The following is a 20699-nucleotide window of genomic DNA, read 5'->3' as shown; positions in this document are numbered from 1 at the left end:
CGAAGAGTGATTTCCTCCTCTCAAGGAAATCAACTTACCAGAAAGCCAGTAGAACTCATTTGGAATCCTACTTTGCCTGCCCTACAATATGAGTGATACAGATCTGGCAATAGGAGGATTGCAGTTATATCCATAGGGCATGGTCAGTTTGTCCTATATCTAGAAGTGTTCTTAATTCAGAGTTATGTGCTGCAACTAACTAATGCTGACTCCTTAATTCTCCCCAACATGAATGCAGAATACAACAGAATATTCAAGCAAGGCTCACTCGCTGGTGCGTTGCTTACAAGGGACCTGGAAGGGGGAACTGGATCTGTTTTCTTTTGTGTTTTGTAATGAATTTTAAAGAAAACCTGAAAGGTATCATTTTGTTGTTGCTTTTTGAACCTTAAAATATCAGGAAAATTGAATGTTTTCTTTCCTGTTTTTGCAAGGAAACTACTTAGATGACTCAGAGATGTGGGTTTAAGAGTGTTCTCTGCTGTTAATTGAAGGGATGAGAATGGCAGAGGTGACATCTTACTGTTGATAGTGGGGGGGTATGTATTTGAATCCACTCCCTGCAAAAACTATATATATATAAAATCCCTGGCAGAAATCGAAGGGGGGCACGTGACCCCCTCATGCCCTCCTACACGCATTGCCTCTGGGGGGGCGGTGCATCCCTATTAAGGAAAGGATTTCTCCCAAATGGTTAAGTCAAATAAATGTTAATAGTTAATCACTTTTCACTTTCCTGGTTTCTCCTGATGTGCTATACCTTCTGTTCCTCAGTTCTTCATAATCTTTCAGGAAAACAAGGTAGATAAGACCTGAATTTCTAATGTGAAAGAAAAAATAAAGCAGAAAGAAATATTTTTTAAAAAACAAAACCTCTCAGGCTTTCTTTATACATTATATAAAAAGCAGAAATGGCACAAATCCATATTTTTCCTTTTCAGATCATATTTTAAAAGTTTACATACAGAAAGATATTTAAGCAACAGAAATAATTCAATTATGTGCCAAACCTGTTATATGGATATTACATAGATGCATATATATCGAATGTCATCTATAGTTTCTATAAGCATAATTCTATCATGTTTGCTACTGATACCTTCAGATACATTTTGTGGCTTGATGTAATTAACTGTAGGAGATTAAAATGTACTTACTCCTATGCATTTCATTATTGCCATTGTCTAGTAAACATATATGTTTGATTGCCATAGGCTGGGACTAATGGTTATATGGCTCCTGAAATCCTGAAGGAAGAGAATTACTCCTACCCTGTGGACTGGTTTGCTATGGGATGTAGTATTTATGAGATGGTTGCGGGTCGAACTCCATTCAAGGATTTCAAAGAAAAGGTCAATAAGGATGACGTGAAAAAAAGAACCTTGGAAGATGAGGTGAAATTTGAGCATGCCAACTTCACGGAGGAAACAAAAGATATTTGCAGGCTGTTCTTGGCTAAGAAATCAGAGCACCGTTTAGGAAGCAGGTATGGCTTATTTCCCATGTTTAAGCCTAGATCAATTATGCAATCATTATTTCATACAAATAGAGGCCAAATCCTAAAGTTTCTGCAAAGACCTCAATCTTCCTTTCCATTTCCATGAATGGAAGTGATCTTGCTCTAGCAGATCTCTCTTGGGAGAGCATGGAAATGGAGGAATGTTGCCTCTGTGGCGTCAATCCCCATTACCTCCCCAGAAATCCATAGTAGCTCCTCTTTTGGAGCTTTGTAGGGTTTTGAGGAAGGGGAGGAACCACCTCCATAATATTCTCTTCCCCCTAGACAGTGAATATTCTAGTATATATCTGCATCTAAGATAATGCTACTTGATTGCAGAATGCTTGGTCTATGTCAGCACAACTCTTGTAGAAACTGTGCTATCAGGGTTACAAAGCAGCAGCATGAAGGGACAACCCCTAATAAGCCTGCAGGTATCAGGGTTGGAAGACTGAACCATTTGTTTCCTACAACAGGTATCCTAAACCTTCTCACTGACAGGCCAATGTAATGGAAACCCACAGAATTTCCTGGTCCTCTTGCCATCATCCCAAGGCTATTTGGAAGGGAGAGTACACTTGGACTTATGTCCTTATTAGGCAAAAATTCCATTTGCGGCCTTAATGGGAGTTTTGCCTTTGAAAGGACTGCTGGATTTGGCCCTGAGTCAGCAATTCTAAAGATTCTTTGAATAATAAGGTAATTGGAAAGCTAAACATTATAGTATTTAACTTTTCAAATACCTTTGTAGTGATACATGGTGAAAGATTCAACAGCAGTACTGTCAAGACAGAATAAATACAAGACAATCTATAGGACAAGTAAGTACACTGTAATAAGATATAAAGGAAATTGGTGGTAGCTAAATTTAGAACACATAGTAACTTTCATCAAACATGATTGTAAATTTATCTACCAATTCAAGTCAAGTTTTCCAATATAACGTGATTGAGAACCTACCAAAAAGTAGGTGAACAGACCCATTTAATTCAGTCATTTCACATTTTATGTATATACTACGCAATAATACAGAGAAATCTGCCGTTGAAATTACTGGGAGTCTTTTCTGTATAAAGATTGCACATTTTTCCTTAAAACTTTTATTATAGCACGGTGTGTTGTGAAGGGTATGGTAAGTAACAGTTTATGAAGCTAGAAAATATGGTCTCTATCACTTGTTCAGCAATAAAATATAGTATTCAGTAACCAGTACAGTAAAATTTGTGAAACATATGGTAATTAGAATAAATTAGTGGTTTCTATTTTGTAAAACTTGTTATTTGCCAACAGCCCAGATTCCTCTCTATGCAGTATTCAGTGTTAATCTGAATGCCACATTGTGACACTGATAATGCTTGCAGTGAATATAAAACTCCTGTTTGCAATGGAGGGGCTTAATGTGAAGATGTATAATCAATCTTATTTATTAATTAATTTAAATTATAAATAAACAAATTATTAAATTAATATTATTAATAATAATATTAACGTCATACTGCATTTACAAAGAACCTAAAGATATTTGAAAACACATTGAAGAATGGCATAGAAGATCATATAACAGTGTTTTATATCTAATGTACAAGTGAAGACTTGTATTTGATTTTTTCAAGGATTTAGCAGGGAAGTGTGTATCATTTTATCACATGAATCTTCTCTCCAGCAGGGCAAGTATAATAGCTACACAGCTTTTTGACAGAAGAATGTCCAAAATACACATCCTTGCATACCAATATGATATGGTCATGGGTTGATCAGCCACATACTGTATTTCTGTGTGGATTTCAAATGTGAACAGAGGCTGTGATTCCCCGTTTTTTGTCGTTATAAGGAAGCTGACAATTCTAACACTGAATGAAAACTGTAGATACTATTTAGCAACAAATTATCTTACAACACAGCTGACAGAAATTGCCTAGTTTATCACAATAATAGTAATACTCTTCACTTAGAGCATTCCATCTGAAATTCAGTGTGCTTTACATACATTTAGACTCACAATACCCGTGTGAAGTAAGCTTTATCACCCTCACTTAAAAGTTGGGGAAACTGAGGCTTTGAGAGTCTGAGTGAGTTGTTCAAGGTCATACAGCAAGTCTGTGGAAGAGCTAGGAATAGACTGCTCTTCTAATGGAACCACAATCCTAGTCATGTGCTTTCCCCACAAAACCATCTCTCTGCCTACTTAATGTTACATTAGCCCTTAGTGGTGCGTGGGAGAAGCACCTCAAGACAATTATTTGTGCTGAGGTTTTTCATTCTGCCGCTTTGATTTTTCAAAATATGCTGCCTCTACTTTCTTTGCTGTTTGGTGCCACTTCACATTTTTGGGGGACTGGGAAAAGGATCCCACTTCTCCCCACCAAAATTTCTACCAGCCCAACAAGTAGAACTACAGATGGAGCAATTTACCCTGTGTTTTATGACAAGATAATGTCCCATTTTTTCTTACCCTCCCTTCAACACACAGTTTAATGAGAAATGGGCAAGGGGAAGTCCAGCCTTTCTGTACATGATGTTAAAAAAAAATCCCTGTCTCTGCCTATTACACTGGAGATATTGTTCAAGAACAGCTCATCCTTATGTAAAGATTAGCTTTGTAATTCTGCTAAGGTCAATCAGACCTTGGGTTATCTACATAAGTGCCTGTTGCATAAGTTAAAGCTGTTCAAGGGCAGCTTTAATTTGCATACCTGACCTTTTGAAAATGTTCTAAATTTTGTACCCAAGACTCAGAGTTTTTGGCTTATTTTGGAGAGATTAGCACCTTTCTCTCCACTCTCTGATTCCACTCCCTCTTGTTTGGAACTTGCTCACCCCTCTCCCATGCTGTCCCATGGAACAGTGAAATAGTTCATTGAGGAATGTTAACTTGAGAGAAGTTAGACAGGCTCATTCACTTTTTCTGTCACCGTTTTGTAAACATCAGATTCACATGGGAAGGGGTCCTGGCTAGGTAGAAGAAGCACCGTATTAGTAGGTGCTTTTAGATGGCATTCCTGTAGCTTCATATTTTTAAAAAAATAAAAATTTATTCCTGATGGTATCAAAAGAAAATATATTACATCAAGAGGGGGAAACACTGCAGTAATCCATTGTGGAGCCTACACCAAGTTCTGTTGCTTTTAATAGCATATTATAGAAAAGCAAAATAAAATAAAGTCTGCATGAATATGCTGAGTATGAAATCACCCAGTAACTCTATAGGGTGACTGACAGAGCTGCTAGAGTCACAAATCTGTGAGTTCTCATTATCTGATCTGCAGCTCTAATGCACTTCAGGCTAATAAAGACAGTCAGCAATTGACTTCAGGCTCCACAGCTGTACCGGTGTTTATGTGTCACTAACTGAGCTAGCTAGGTTTTGCAAGACCATATGTAAAAATAACATAAGCTCTGTTGATCTAATCTGTGTTTTCCTACTGTGCTCATCACTGTAGTATACATCTCCCTTGCCACTTCTTGATGGGTAACACCATCTCTGTGTACCTTTGAGGCCCATCTGGCTGCCTCTGATGCTTCTCAGGCTATGGCTATGCTCCCTTGATCACATTTTTTTACAAGACTGTGGCCTCTGGAGACATGCTTACATGAATTAGGCTGCCAGGAAGTGAAGCTAAAGTGCAGTTTTCTGAGCAGGAGTGGGCAGTTAGGGAATGGGAAGCAGTGCAAAGGGAATTAAGGATGCTGTTCAAGCTGAAGGGTCTGTTATTGTGCATGGCAGAGCAGAACTTTCTGTGGTCACATCTGCATCTGGTCACTAAGTAATGGTGCTTTTACACATTAATGAAGATGATTGGCTTTAACAGAAATTTGCATTATCTCTTTCTTTTAACCTTGTTGTAGGGAATCATATCCATAGAACATCCTGTTCTTCAGTATTATCCCATAGTGCACTGTGAATGTGTGAAAGCGTGGTCTTTATTTAGTATATGACTTTGTAAAAAAGTGTGATCAGAAAACTTCAACCCATTAACAACACTGCTATTTACTGAGGCCAAGGAATAGAGACAAATCTGTTTTCCTGGTATTGTCACAATAGCTTGGTTCTTCATACTCCTTTAACTCATGTAGGGCCCAGTCCAAGCTGTTTCATCCATATATACAGGAAAAGAACTACTCAGTTTTTCTCCCTGTTCATAGCTTCTTCAAAATTCAGGGCAGGTCTACACATTAAACCCTGCACTGCTGTAGCACTTCAATGAAGATGCTACCTATGCCAACTGGAGGGCTTCTGAGGTGACTATAGTTAATCCACCTCCCCTAGAAGCTATAGCTATGTCAATGGGAAAACGTATCACTGTCAACAGCAGAGGTTAGGTCAATTTAACTGTCACTAATGGGTGTGGATTTTTCACACCCCTGAGCGACATAGTTATACCAACCTAATTTCGTAATACAGACCTGGCCTCAAAGGTTATCTTTGCACATTCTTGACAGCTAAAGTTTCAAAAGTGGCACATTCTAGGACAGGGCCTACATCAAGGATCATAGTATATTTTGATTGTACCCCTAAGACTCAGATTATTCCTGTCCTGGGGGGTCATCTTGGGATCTGAATGTGGGCCCACATTGCAATAGTTCATGTGTTCCTGATTCTCCTTCAAGAAAAGAGAACCTTAATTCAGCCCATTGCATGGACTGCAGTTATTCTTTCCAAGATACACTTATTTTGAAAAAGTCTAAAAAACGTTTGATTCATTTTATTTTTAATTCTTGGGTGAGTTTTATTAATGTTTATATTCATAGTAGTAAGGGCCTAGGATAGTTTTAGCTATAGAGGGTCATTGGGTGCGAAGGTGCTAGGAAATGTGCTTGCATTCCTTTGCTAGCATACCAATCTCTGGATCTGATCCTGCAATTTGAGTAGACCCATTGAGCTAAGTGGGGCTACTTATGTGAATTAGAAATACTCATGAGAATAATGGCTTTTGTATTGGGCTTTGTGTGATTTTTCTGTTTGCGCGCACTGTGGACCAATACACATTTCAGATGAGACCACAAACATCAGTTTTACTTGTCACCAGTTTCACTCTGAAACCACTGTTTCCAGAGTTGACAGCTGAGTGCATTACCCATTGAACCACCTACTACAGTTTCCTGGAATTCTTATTCTACCTAAACTAAAGCAAATTATCTGGGCTTTTGTTGTTAACAATAGTCCTAATATTTCCCCCTCCTTAGCTTCAGTTCCACTGAAAACCTGACTTTCCTAGCTGAAAAGTACAAAATATCTTGATCCCATTATGCACCTAACAACCCTTGGCTTTTGAAAGACTATACAAAGGGATGGTTTAATGAAACCCATTTAAAATTAAAATAGACCCAAGTTGTGCAATTAAACTTTCCCAAAATCTAGGAGTGTCCACATGTGGAGCTATAATTCAGCTTTGGGGCTCTCTCAGTTGTGTATATATATAGTTCACCTTCATGAGCTAGCTAGCACATCACAATTTTGACTGACAATCTCTTGCTTTATTGCAGGAGCAGTGACGATGATCCAAGAAAACATGCTTTCTTCAAAACAATTAACTTCCATAGGCTGGAGGCAGGCCTCATAGACCCCCCTTTTGTGCCAGATCCATCAGTTGTCTATGCCAAAGATGTTGCAGACATTGCTGACTTCTCTGAAATCAGGGGGATTGAGTTTGATGACAAAGATAAGCAATTCTTCAAGAAATTTGCGACAGGTGCTGTCCCTATACCGTGGCAGGAAGAAATTATCGAAACCGGACTGTTCGAAGAACTGAATGATCCTAACAGAGTAGCTACTGGGGGATGTGCAAACAGAGGTGAAGCCAAGTCAGGAGTTTGTTTGTTGTTATAAATATCACATCATTAACAAAAAGGGTGAAAATGCACCACAGAACTTTCCAGATTCTAACAGTGTTTCAAAAACTCAGCTAAGCTGTTTAACAAGAACCGATCAACCTAAAATATGACATCAACAGGACAAGTAGGAGCATAAGCTGAGTGGATATTCTACTACTTTGTTCTAGCAACAGAGATAATCTGTTTATTGTGTTGGAAGTTATCAAGATGAAGAATCAAGTTTATTTTAGTGTAACCCCTCTGCCCATCAGAGTTGGCAGCAACAAGGGCCGGGTTCAGTATCTAGGGGTTCCATTCCAATAACACAATGCAAAACCGGCTCAAGCCCCCACCCAGCGACCTGGGACAATTATATACCACCCCCACTGGGCGCCTCTAAGAGGCGATACTTCTCCTCTCGCAAGCACAGAGTCTGAGTGTAGCAAAAGCCTTTTAATAACAGAGAGAAACAATGTGGCATTATGTTGAGGAAACACCACCACCAGGATTCATAACACAACCCATGAGCAAAAACCCACCCCAAGCAAATTGGGCCTTTGGTTCTTGAGTCCAGCAACCCAAAAGTCCCCCAAAGTCCCAAAAGTCCAACAACCCCAAAGTCTCTGTCCCTGGTCAGTGCAGCCCCAGCGTTCAAAAGTTTATCTGCAGAGTTTTACCTCTCAACCTGGGTGGAAATGGGGGGGTTAAGGGGCACCTTATGTGGTCCAAAGCCAATTGCCCAACCTCTCCATGGGGCTCAGCCCTGCTCTGCTCCACCAGCCATCCCACGAGTCGCTCTGTTCTGGCAGCCACTCCGCTCCACCAACCATCCCATGAGCTGCTCCAGCCATCTTGCAGACTGCTCCGCAATATAGCTTCAGCCCTCCCTCCCCCCCCACTTAACACAACGCTCAGTGATTTCAGCTCTTAGTAATTTTAGCTCTTTAGTGATTTCAGCTTGTAGTAAGGGAGCCTCAGTGCTGGTACACCATTGGCCCAAAATGATTTCAGCTTAGCAGCCTGTAACTAAACTCCTGTTAGAATCAAAACTAGCTCTGATATTCCACAGTAGAGAGAGAAGATAGTGCAATTGACATGTTGGACCCTCACCGGGGGGGGGGACCTATACTACCAGACATTAATACCTACCCCCAGCTTTTCTCCCCTCACTAGGTTTTGAAACCCATGACCCTTGCCTAGCGAGTGCTGCTTACTTGATGGTGAGTCCCTCCATCATAACAAAAGGCCAAGTACAGTTCCACTGTCCTCGATTCACATAATCAGGATAATAACAGTTTATTCCTGCCCCAATAACAGAGAAACTAGGGCTCCTACAGCAGCCAAAGTGACCATCTAGGCAGGGTGGGTGTGCCTATGCAAATGAGATCAGCCCCTAAAATTCTTTTACACAACCCACCTCTACTCGCCACCAGATGTCAGGGTAGAGTTCATCCTGACTCTGCTTACATCAGGAAACATAGAAGGATAGCACTCCATCACTCTGTGTATGTGAACTATGAAAGCAATAACAGGGTGAGGAGGCACTTGTTCTGAAAATGAATGAGCCTGCCATTATAATACACTCATTTTCTTTCTTGATCTCTCTCCCCCCCCCTTTTCTTAATTCAAATGTTTCTGGTTGTTCTAAAGTTTTCAATAAAGGCTTTTAAATGATGAAGTAATACTCTCAGTAATTAGATAATGAATTTGGACTTCATGCATCACAGCAAATTTAAGAGTCTTTTGGCTATCTAGATTTCTCAGTTCACCTTAGTCACTGAATGATTCAGTAGTAATATGTCCAAGTTCTCATTAATGTAAAAAGTTCAGCAGGAATAAGGACGGAAAGAATAGGTCAAATTCTCCTCTATCTTAACTTAATCAGTCTGAGAGTGAACTAGTGAATTTGAGAAAAGAAATTGACTTAATATTGTGTAAGCTTATGCTTTTGAGTAGTTATATTACAGCTTATATGAAGAAATTGATGTTTGATTGTGAATGTACTGTACATTCAATTTTTTTGTTACCAAGTTCAACTTTCTAGCAGGTTTCCTGATATACATGTCTATATTTGGTTTAAACTGTAGTTTAAATTAAACTACAAATAAATCACACCAGTTTGTAACTGGCCTTTAAAAAGAGAAGTTTCTAAATATAATACCAATGTTAATTCAATCAGCCACAAAAATAAAATACATTGCACTATTTTTATAAGTGATATGGAAAAATGATGTATGTAAGTTGATATAGTCTAAATGTACAGTTTAACCAGTTCTTGAACAAAACTTTATATATTTCTGTTTATTTCTAGTTTTGAACACCCTAAATTAATTCGAGACTCAATTCTGCAAAAACTCTATAACAGATTTAATGACTATTCATACGTTAGTAAGTACTATACTATGTACTAACTACTAGCAGAATTAGGCCCTTTAGTCCGCCCAACTTCTGCCGATTTCAATGGAAACTGATGGTATTCAGCTCCTTACAGCATTGGGCCATTAACACCCACTCCTGCATTCCTTACACAGGCAAATCTTCTACTGAACTCAAAGGTTTGCCTCTGTAGAAACTACAGGATTAGACCTCTACATCTGATACACAAAGGAATTGGTAAAGATACTCTGTATCTATAACCACCTATAATGTACACTATTTGGGTTTCAATAACATTAATAAACTATTAACAGAATAGCTTTGCTCATGCCAAATAATGTAGCTATCAAACCGTAAGTTTCAGATATTAAAAAAATATTATCTAACATCACAGGTAAACAAATAAATTTGCTAATATGGTTCCTAACTTTTGTACAGAGATGATTAAATATAAAAGGAGTGGTTTCTTTTTCTTCTTTTAAAAATACTTCTCCAATTCTCTTCTTTCTTATTCTGCAAGTTAATATGAAAGATGTTATACAATATCTGTTGGATAATTCTGTTCATGAATGCTATTAGGGAATCTCTTAAAGAGAATCAAAACAAAACAATAAACAACCACCACCTCACTGTAGGGGTAAAGGAGTACGCTGGCCATCCTATCAAATTATTGTAACTTTGCTATCGGCCAAATTTGGGCTTGGGCTGTTCATATGGCAGCAAGGATGGTCTTAAAAAGGTATTGAAAAATGGATAGACTTGGAGATGAAGGATGAACTTGTGGTTCTAAAACAGGATGAGGAGAGAAGGGATTCCTGGCTCTGTCCCTGACTTCCAGTGTTTTCATTTCTCTCTGCCTCAGTTTCCACCTCTGTAAAATACCCTACTTTACAGGAGGGTTGTGAGGCTAAAATCATAATCTTTGTAAAGCACTTTGAGATCCTCAAATGGAAGTTGCTAAAGAATTGCAAAGCATTATTGTATGTGCACACCAAAACCCTATGTAGTTAGGAGGGGAAATGAATGGCAGAAACTTGTGGACAGATCCACAGAAATTGCATTTCAGAGGTCCTCTGTAGCTAGAGCCACTGAGAGGCATTGCAGAGTAGGTTGTAAGTGCTCTGGCACATGCACAGTCTGACTCAGCTTCATAACCCCATTCCAGGCAGATTACTCCTGGTGTAGATTAATCCTGCTCCTGGCAGGGTAAAACACAGCAAGGACTGAGAATCGGGGTGGAAAGCAGCCAGAATATGGGCTCACATAATGCTACTTTTGTAGTATAAACATGTTCCCATTAGGAGGGAACTGATGTATGCATAGAACCATAATTTAACCCCTAAGGTAAAAGCACATTTCACCTAAGATTACTTTGCAAAACACAGCCCTTCAATACCTAAATGGTAGAGTTTAGGACAAAGTTTCTCTCATCACAGGCCCACAATATTATATGATTGTGGTTCTAAAAAGATCTATTATGCCAGTAAATCCCTAAAGGCTGTGCATTAGTAGGCCATCAGTGAATGCCTTAAATGGGCTTTGTAAGCCACTCAAAGGAATGCATCAATAATCTACTGATGCACATCCTGGCATGGCATTTTGCTGAGAGCACAGAAGAGTAGTTTTACAATTCAATTTCTAAAATCTGTTAGTGCAGGGATTTGGACAGCAGGTGTTTCCATGATGAAGAGAAGAGAAAGAAAAGAAACAGAAAAAAAGCTTGAAAATGCATTTTCTTTATTATTTTTAATATCCACTTTGTAAAATGTATTATTTAAATGATTTAGTGAAATATTTGGGTCCCTTCTCCTGCCCTTGCCATTAACCTTGATGTACTTTCAACAACAGTTTGGTGGTGGCTTAAAGGCCATTTTTAACATCTTGCTTTGTATTATAAAAAGCAAGGCCCCAATATTGCAAAGACTTATGCATGTGATAACCAGTACATGTTGAAGCCAATGACACTACTCACATAGATAAAGTTAATCACCAGCCTAATCTGCCCAATCAGGGCATAATTTAGAAATCACATTGACCAGTTCCCCAATTCAGTTTTTGTAATAGAAAGTAGGATTTGAAGTACTCAGAGAAGAATGACGGGCTGTCCAAGTGATATATAAGCTAGTGGGGCAAAGGAAAAGTGTATAATTTGAAACTACCTCTCCTTCCCCTTTTGTCCCTGACAGCTCAGTGACCTCTCTTCCCTGCCTCTTTTGCAGGCAACTATAAACTATATTAAATTAGTACTTGTGGCACCTTAGAGTCTAACTAATTTATTTGAGCATAAGCTTTTGTGAGCTACAGCTCACTTCATCGGATGCATCCAATGAAGTGAGCTGTAGCTCACGAAAGCTTATGCTCAAATAAATTTGTTAGTCTCTAAGGTGCCACAAGTCCTCCTTTTCTTTTTGTATATTAAAGTGTTAATCTCATTTAAAAGACTGAATTAAGAGCCCAAATGCAATAAACACTACCTGTGAAGGGCTACTAACTGTCTTGGGCATGCCACAGTGATTTCTCTTCCAGGATTCTTCCATGTGTTTCCTGAGAAGAGAAATAATGCTCCCTTTCGCAGCCTGACTGCTACTCTCAGAGGTGCTAGACAGTGGCAGGGCAGCTTTAACTGCACCAAGCTGAGTTGGGAGCTGGTGAGAGCTCCCAAACCAACCTTTTAAGTAAGATTATCATCTAAATTTACATTTAAGAAAGGCAGCTACAATTGTGGGGCAAGGAAAGGGAGAGGCTGCTTTTATACTTGATGCCTATAATGAAGTCAATATTTATAGAGATTATTTAATTGTGGTGATGAAGTCTCAGCTGTGCACCATAAGGAATGTTGCATTAGTACAAAGGCCCAACTGACCAATCAGAATCTGGCTTCAGGGAAGCAGTTCAACTTGCTATTCTATATACCTATGGAATTTCCTTACTCCATATCAAGAACATATTTTTGTCAGAATAGTCAGTTTTGTACAAAATCAAAAGTTTCCTAGTGAATCTAACTCTTCTCAGGATCATCTTCCCCCACCTTCACAAACAAATTTCAGCACAGGAGCAAGAAACAGTAAGTAAAATGGGAGTGGGATGAGATTTCCCTTGGATGTCTAATTATGGCTGAAGGAGGGTGTTGTGCAGTACAGCTATAATAAATTATTTCTCATCTGAACACTACTATTTTAAGAATACAAAATTTTTAATAGTGATCTTCAAAATAATGTACTTTTACTGTTTAAATATCCAAATAGATCTGATTTTTCATATCCAGAGGTAAAAGTGAGGTGAATAACTGAACTCTTGTCATTCATTTTAAAGATTACCACTGATCCTCGGAAGCTAGGAAAGTCTATTGTATCTTTATCTGCTATCATAACAATTTAATAGCAAAATGTTTCAATGGCTGGAGTCCACTGATACAATAAACGGTTGTAAAAACTAATTTGTGATTGTGCACAGTAGTCGTTTGTTAATGTATACATAGTAAATTTAAGGTTTAAGATATCTAAAGACTTTTTTTTTCTAAAAAAGGTACAAAAATCACTCCCCTCCCCCCCATGTTGAAAAAAGCATCATTGGTAGATGGGCAACTTGTATCCCACATTTTTAAGACAAAACTAGTGCTGCTTCACCAAATTTGGAAATTTTAGATATGGGGAAATTTCTGCCCCATTTTTGTACTAGAAAAGTTAACTGGCCCATAACTGAAATATTATGGCTAAAGACCACCTAGGATCACTTCAATTGATAGGCATCATTTGAAATGCTGCACTCTGATGGTTTTAAGGTGCTCACTTCATAGGCATGTTAAAAATTAAAAAGACATTAGGTGAATGTAACTTCTTTTAAACATGACTTTGGTTATTAATTGTTTTACATTATTGAAAAGAACTTTAAAAATCTAGATCTAATCATCTCTCATTTAAAAAAAATAAAATGAGAAGTTGAAAGGTGCTCAGGAAAATTTGGCTTGTTTTTCAACTGCCTTGCGCTGTGTTTAATTATTTAAAGCTGTGCAAAATGAGTGTGAAAATATTAGCATTTTCTCAGTAGCATTTTACATTTTGTGTAATTTGTACACCTGTACAAAATGTATGGCTGTGCAAAATCAGGTCTTCCATTTGGTGAATAAGTCATCAGCCCAAAAATTTTGGGTTCCTGTGCACTATGGAAATTGCGGGTGGGGGTTTGTTCCCTCTACCTTCCTTAAACTAGGCAGTGATTATTTCATCTCTTCCCTATTGCATGACAGTGAGGATAATCTAGTCCATCATTTATTTTGCCACATTTAGGAAGCTGTTGCCCTGTGTTCTCTCAAAACTTTGCAGCTACCAGTCTCTGTTACTGTGTTTCACATACAACAGCATGGTCCTACAGTCTTTGGTCGAAACAGTTTAGATAAATGAAGGTTTTCATTATTATTTTAAAAACAATTCTATTCCTGTTAATTTTAACAGACATTTTTCCTTATCAAACCTATATTTTGGCCTATATGGCCTGATCAAGTCACTACTACAGCAGTTTCACTTTAGAGAGTGAAAAGATGTCACAATGCTGAGTCACATATTTTATTACATTCACATCCTGTAGCATGAGAATTCCTTATGATGGAATGTTGTTACAATGAATGCCAAAGAGATGATTCTGGCTTTTTCACTTGTCATAACTTGTAGCCCAGCTAACAATAGTAGTGTAACAGTTTTAAAAAACAGCTGTTGAAAGGAGCTGTTCAGTTATACTGTATTTGCTTTGCAAGACTGCATGCAAACTTGACATAAGATATGCTAGACATGTCACCTGACTGAGTCACTAAGGTGAAAGATTCACCATATGTAACGGTAGATTTACTTTATGCCTTCCTTCCTGCCTGCTTTCCCACCAGCAGACATGCTCACATGAGAGCATAAACTATGCTCCTGGTAAGCCTAGATATTTTAAAGACAACTGAAAAGCCCTTTAAACCAGAATTAAACTGCTTTAACTACAGTAATAGTCTTAATTCTTTATTTTATGTTATACTATGAAGACATAACATTTACTTAACTATATGGGGTAAATTGTTCCAGTATGCTGGATTCCTCAGTCGGGGGCAGTGCAGAGGCCATCACTGCAAAGATTACTTTTGAAGACGTTGGGCCTGATTCTGATTTCACAATTATGCTAATTAGGAGTAACTCAGTGAAATCACTGGACTACACCAGTGCAAAACTGATGCAGTTGGGGCAAAAGAAGTGAAGGGTGGGTATTTTTAAAGAATAGGACGATAGAAGGAGTGGAAGGGGAGAGGAGAGAAGAGGATGGAAATGATGGAGACAAAAAGCAGGCGAACAAATGTAGTTGTCATGGTGAGCTCAGACCATTAAAAGAAATTGGCATGAGTGTTAGTCATTAATGGTAATGGAGACATTTCTTGATTCCAAGGGGGGAGAGAGAGAGAGAGAGAGAGAGAGAGCAAAGCAGAACAAATGAGAAAGTAGCACAAACAATATCAGATGGTGCAATCACTAAGGAACTCCTGATCGTGCACTTTCCTGGTGTGGAGCTGACTGAGGACTGGAACTTCTCGGGGGCTGTCTATAGCCCACAATAAGAAGTACTGTGCTGGCTCCTAGAAATGGGGAGGGACTGTGCTGGTCAATGAGGGTTGAAGATAGCGAACAGCCGATGCTATCTCTCTCCTCCTGTTCCCCTTTCCTAACTGGAAGCTGGCAGAAGACTAGAGATTACTCAGGGCTGTCTAATGCTCACTGCAGGAAATGCTGAATTAGGCTGTCTACACTACTGCCTACGTCGTTGGCAAAACTTGTGTCACCCAAGGGTGTGAGTATTCCACCCCCCTGAGTGACATAAGTTACACCAACATAAGCGCTAGTGTGCAGTGCCGGGTTTACAATGGCACCAGTGGTTCCATGGAGCTGGGCCCATGCTCAGAAGGGGCCTGGGCCTGCTCTGCTTGTACTGTGCCCTGAGACCCCTCCAGCCCCCGCCCCTCCCCCCGCCCCACCACCACTTGCTCTTCTTGGCCTGCACACCAGCCGGCCGAGGGCTCCTCTCCACCCATTGCCCCACCCGCCGGCTTCTTGCCTGCAAGTTAAAGAAGTATGGATTGGATGAATGGACTATAAGGTCGATAGAAAGCTGGCTAGATCATCGGGCTCAACAGTGTATCACAGTACGCAGGTAGTGATAAACAGCTCGATGTCTGGTTGGCAGCTGGTATCAAGTGGCGTGCCCTAGGGGTCAGTCCTGGGCAGTGTTCCCGCTAATTTTTCCCACCTATGTGTGGAATTAATTTTGTTATGTGCACTAATATGGAGGTGATACGTGAGGGTTGGGATGCAGGAGTGTGAGGGCTCCGGCTGGGAGGGCAGGCTCTGGGGTAGGGCTGGGGATGAGGGTGTTTGGGGTGTAGGAGGGGGCTCCGGGGCTACGGCAAGGAGAGAGGGCTCCCCCCAGCTCTCTCTTCCCACAGCAACACCTGGGCTGTGAGGGAGAGGTGCCTCTCCCCTCTGCAGCAGCTCCAGGGTTGGGCCGCAGCTAGAGCTGGGCTGAGCCATACTGCTTCAGTATGGGTCCATGCCGGGCCAGGTCACTCTGGCCGCACCTGGGTTGGTGCCACCCCGGCCGCCCCTGGGGCTGGGCAGGGCCCGGCCACTCTGTCCGTGCTTGGGTCTGGGCCGGGCTGGGCCACTGCTGGGTCTGTCCAACCCTGAGCCACGCCTGAGTCCAGGTCCAGGCCACAGCTGGGACTGGGCCGGGCCACCCTGGCAGGGCCAGGCGCCCAGGCCTGGCTAGGTTGGGGCTGAGGGATGGGTGCCCCTCCCCCAGCTGGTCTCTGGCCACAGCAGGTCCTTGGGCGGATTCCCTGAGCACCTGCACGGAGCTAAATAGGCTGCTGCATGGCCACGCAGCTTACAGGGAACTTAAGTCCTGTGGTCAGTTTTGTTCAACATCTTCATTAATGATCTGGATGATGGGATGGATTGTACCCTCAGCAAGTTTGCGGACACTAAGCCGGGGGAAGAGGTAGATATGCTGGAGGTTAGGGATAGGATCCAGAGTGACCTGACATATTGGGCCAAAAGAAATCTGATGAGGCTCAACTAGGACAAGTGCAGAGTCCTGCATTTAGGATGTAAGAATCCTGTGTACTGCTACAGGCTGGGAACCGACTGGCTAAGCAGCAGTTCTGCAGAAAAGGACCTGGAGGTTACAGTGGATGAGAAGCTGGATATGAGTCAACAGTGTGCCTTTGTTGTCAAGAAGACCTTCTGGCCCTGCTAGTATGCACTGCACTATGTTGGCGGGACAGCTTCTCCCGCCAACATAGCTTATGTTACTTGGGGGAGTGGTGTTTTGCTTTGTTTTTTATGCTGACGGGAGAGCTCTCTCCCATCGGCATAAAGATCTTCACCATACACGCTGCAGTGGTGCAGCTGTAGCTGTACAGCTGTGTCACTGCAGCGCTTTAAGTGTAGACATGACCTTAGTTGCATGGAGAGCTGTGCTATAGGAGAGGGAGTTGGGGAGGCAGGGTAAGAAACAGTACTTTATTTCATGCTGTGTGAAGCAAAAATAATGGTCTTAAAAACTTAAAATCACATTTAGTGTTCTTGTCATCATCAGCTGAGGAAAGCAATTGAGGTTGACAAGCATAAGCAGACTCATTATTATCAATAATAGCAGCAGCAATAACACTAGGATCACCATGAAGAGGCATAATGTCCAGTCAGCAAAAATAATCTGTTTCTTTGTGATACGCTGGAGAGAGATGCCTGCTATACAAACTTAAATCTCTAAGCCAAAGAGAATTTTGCTGCCTTTCTCACAGAGTAACATCAATAAACAAGAGGGGAAAATTCTCCATTGAGGTTACACAGAAATGGGTCACTTGGCAAGACAGTGAGCTCAAAGATAGTGTTTGTGTATGACCAGAACACCAGCATAGGGTCTATACTTCCATCCTAATAATTCAAGAAAGGTGTATGAGACAAGAGTGAAAACATGCAATGAATCACTGTGGGAAGAGATGTTTCTCTCTTTGTCCCAGGATATTAGAAAGACAAGAGGGATGAAGGAATACCTTTTATTGGACCAGCTTCTGCTGACAAGAGAGACAAGCTTTCAAGCTACACAGGGCTCTTCTTCAGGTCTGGGAAAGGGACTCCGAGTGTCACAAGGTGGAACAGATTGTTTTACCATAAATATTTAACACATCTTGTAGAAGATCATTCAAAGTGAAGTGGCCTGTTGATACCTTTGCAGTCACAGGACTAAAAAGGGGGGTTAGTAAGTTACTGATTTTTGTAATAAGCCATAAACCCAGTGTCCTTATCAAGACCAAGATTTTTAGGGTCTAGCAAAGTTATGAATTTAAGCCCTCAAGCTCATCTTTTGAAGATATTTTTCTATGGGAAGAAACAGATCTATGAATTATCCATCCAAATATTCAGGCAGCACAAGCAGTGGACTGCCATCCCAATCTTTGCTTTTCACGCATTGACCGTGTGGTGGAGTAACTGGCAGGGCAAGAAGATACATGCTGCTCAGAATTATATGTAAAGTGCTATTGATTATCAGTTGTACTTCAAGCCACAAAACATGCTGTTGTCTGAGGCAGAGACAAGCCTAATCTAGAATCTTTCTCTGTCAAATCAAGTGATGGGAAAGTGTCCTTGAACTTCTCCAATCAATAACGCTTGCTTTTGCTGGGTCCTATGTAAACCTCAACATCTTTTGTTCTCTCATCGTTCCTTAACAGAACTACATCAGAATGGTTACTCTATTGTTTGATGTGATTAAGAACATGATTATTGAAAGATGCTGGATAAAAGAACACTGTCTGGGAAGATTCAAACTTATTTAGGGGGCCCTCTGACTGAAGGACCCAACATTCAGGGTGTAACTTTATCCTTTACCTTACTCAAGACTCTTATGCTACGCCAGCTGTGGGACAGGGTGTGAAACAGAGAAATAGGTAATCTGCCCAGAACTTTGTGTATGAGAGAACTGTGGATCAAATTTTAAAACAATGGAAAGAAGGAAACTTTAATATCCCAATGGTCACAATGAAGGCTAAACATCTTGACTCCCTACAGGGTTCATCTTACTGTCATCAAAGAGCTTTCTTGTTACAAAAAATAGCTCCTTCTCATGTGGTAAACATCACACCAATACTGGTGAGTGTCACACTGTCTGGAGTGGCTCACAACTATGAGTCTCTATCTCAGGGCAGACTGTCAAAAAAAAAGGGCAGATACCCCAAACTGGTGGTGTGTTCTATAATTAGATTTCACCAAGCCAACAACAAATGTGAACTCCTGGATCACTATACCAGTCTTACCATGAAGTCAAAGACATTTAAGACTTAGACTCTCTAGCCTATCTTGCTACCCAGACAAACTGAATTTTGTGGTAATTGTCACTGAAACAAAAAGTCACACCATATTAGGTTGGACCCAGTTGCAAGGGACTGGTCACTTATCCCAGAACAATTAGTACTCCAGATCTTACTCCAAAGACAAGCCTGGCAGCCAATTCTATAATAAATTAACTACAGGTTTATTAGCTAAGAAAAGGAAATAAGAATTATTAACAGGTGAGTCACAGTTTGTAATCCCAAATGGTGACAGTGATGTAATAAACCATCAGTTTCCCAAAAGTCTCTCAGGGTCCCCAGATTGTCTCCGGGGATCTCTGCTTTGCATCTAGTACACTTCCCTGTAAGAGTCCAAACAGTCCAGAGATGACGGATTTTTCCTTGAATCCATATTTAGTGCTTCTGATAGAACACAAGCCTACAGTGTTGCCTACATGTGTTACCTACATGGGCTTTTCCTTTGATGAGGTGAGTGAGGAATGCATTTTGACTCTCTCCGACTTGGGGTCGTCATACACAATGGCCATTTGCTTTGAAATTAGTACTTTTTCTGAAGACGTCTCCAAGTGGTCTCTTTCCCTGTTCTTTGTTTAAAACGCTTGGTGATGGCAGCATACTGTTCAAGGACAAGGCAAAGTTTGTACCTTGGGGAAGTTTTTAACCTAAGATCATAAGAATAAGAGTAGGGGGTCTTTCATGCAGGTCCCTACATCTGTACCCTGGAGTTCAGAGTGGGGAAGGAACCTTGACAACTCCTATCCTGGGACAATCTGACAAGTCATAGTCCTAATTCTATGACTCTCTTAAATAATTTTAAAACAGGATTTATGAGGCTTTAAATGTCTATTACAGTTGGGAAAGGCAACAAATGCATTAATTGTGTTGTATGAATGGACATTAATTGTCTTCTTCTCCATTGATCTTCCTGTAAGGGAAAAAATAGCAATCCTCTTATAAAGGCTGTTATTTTAAATGAACAATGAAAAAGCTAACAATAGTAGAGAGGAAATGTTATTGAGCTTGATTAAGGAAAAAAATAAAAGAAGCTTGCAAATAATCCCTAATCTAAAGCAAACTAGGAAAACCATTTAGAGGCTTTTCTCTTATGTTTTTCTGTATATCAGATTATAATGAATGTTGCTACTAGTCCTCAGTTAAAAAAGGCAATGCAGAACTAACATAAGTGGTTTTTTTCACACCCTTGAGTAACATAAGTTTGCCAGCATAAGTGGTAGTGTAGACATGGCCTTTGAAAAACATCTAAATTCCCTGAAACCATCACATCAAAACTTAGAGGGGCTAATACAGCCCTTCATCCTGGTAAGGAAAATAAATTTAGTACAATGAACTTTATGTATTTGTCTTTCTGATGAGACTTTAAATACCGTGGACTTGTTTCCTTAGTGTGTACATTAAAGACCCACTCTATAGCACTTCTGTGTAAATCTTGTGCTTTCCAAAGGCAAAATCATGTATTTTTCAGTCAAGAATATGTTTATTTCAAACTAAAGCAGCAAAGAGAGAAAGGCCCTTGTGATGTTGCACTCCACATGATTTTATGAAAATATGCTAATGAGTGGGAATGTAATGTAACTGGAATATGCTTCATGCAAAAGGTCTCTTGTAAGGTATCATTACAAA

At 40.2% G+C, this 20699-nt stretch overlaps 1 protein-coding gene across 1 annotated transcript in view; it reads left to right on the top strand.

The window, feature by feature from the left end:
• The window catches only part of GRK7 (G protein-coupled receptor kinase 7), a 31754-nt gene extending 21634 nt beyond the window's left edge, over nucleotides 1-10120 (top strand). The window contains exons 3-4 of the mRNA XM_073359803.1: nucleotides 1215-1486; nucleotides 6983-10120. Of these exons, the coding sequence (XP_073215904.1) occupies nucleotides 1215-1486; nucleotides 6983-7325 (615 nt within the window). The 3' untranslated portion in view covers nucleotides 7326-10120. The remainder of the gene's footprint in view (nucleotides 1-1214; nucleotides 1487-6982) is intronic.
• The last annotated feature ends 10579 nt before the right edge of the window (nucleotides 10121-20699 follow it).

The sequence above is a fragment of the Lepidochelys kempii genome, chromosome 9 (assembly GCF_965140265.1).
Source record: "Lepidochelys kempii isolate rLepKem1 chromosome 9, rLepKem1.hap2, whole genome shotgun sequence".
Taxonomy (NCBI): domain Eukaryota; kingdom Metazoa; phylum Chordata; order Testudines; family Cheloniidae; genus Lepidochelys; species Lepidochelys kempii.
The sequence above is the reverse complement of the archived record's forward strand: the minus strand, read 5'-3'. Positions and strand labels throughout refer to the sequence as shown.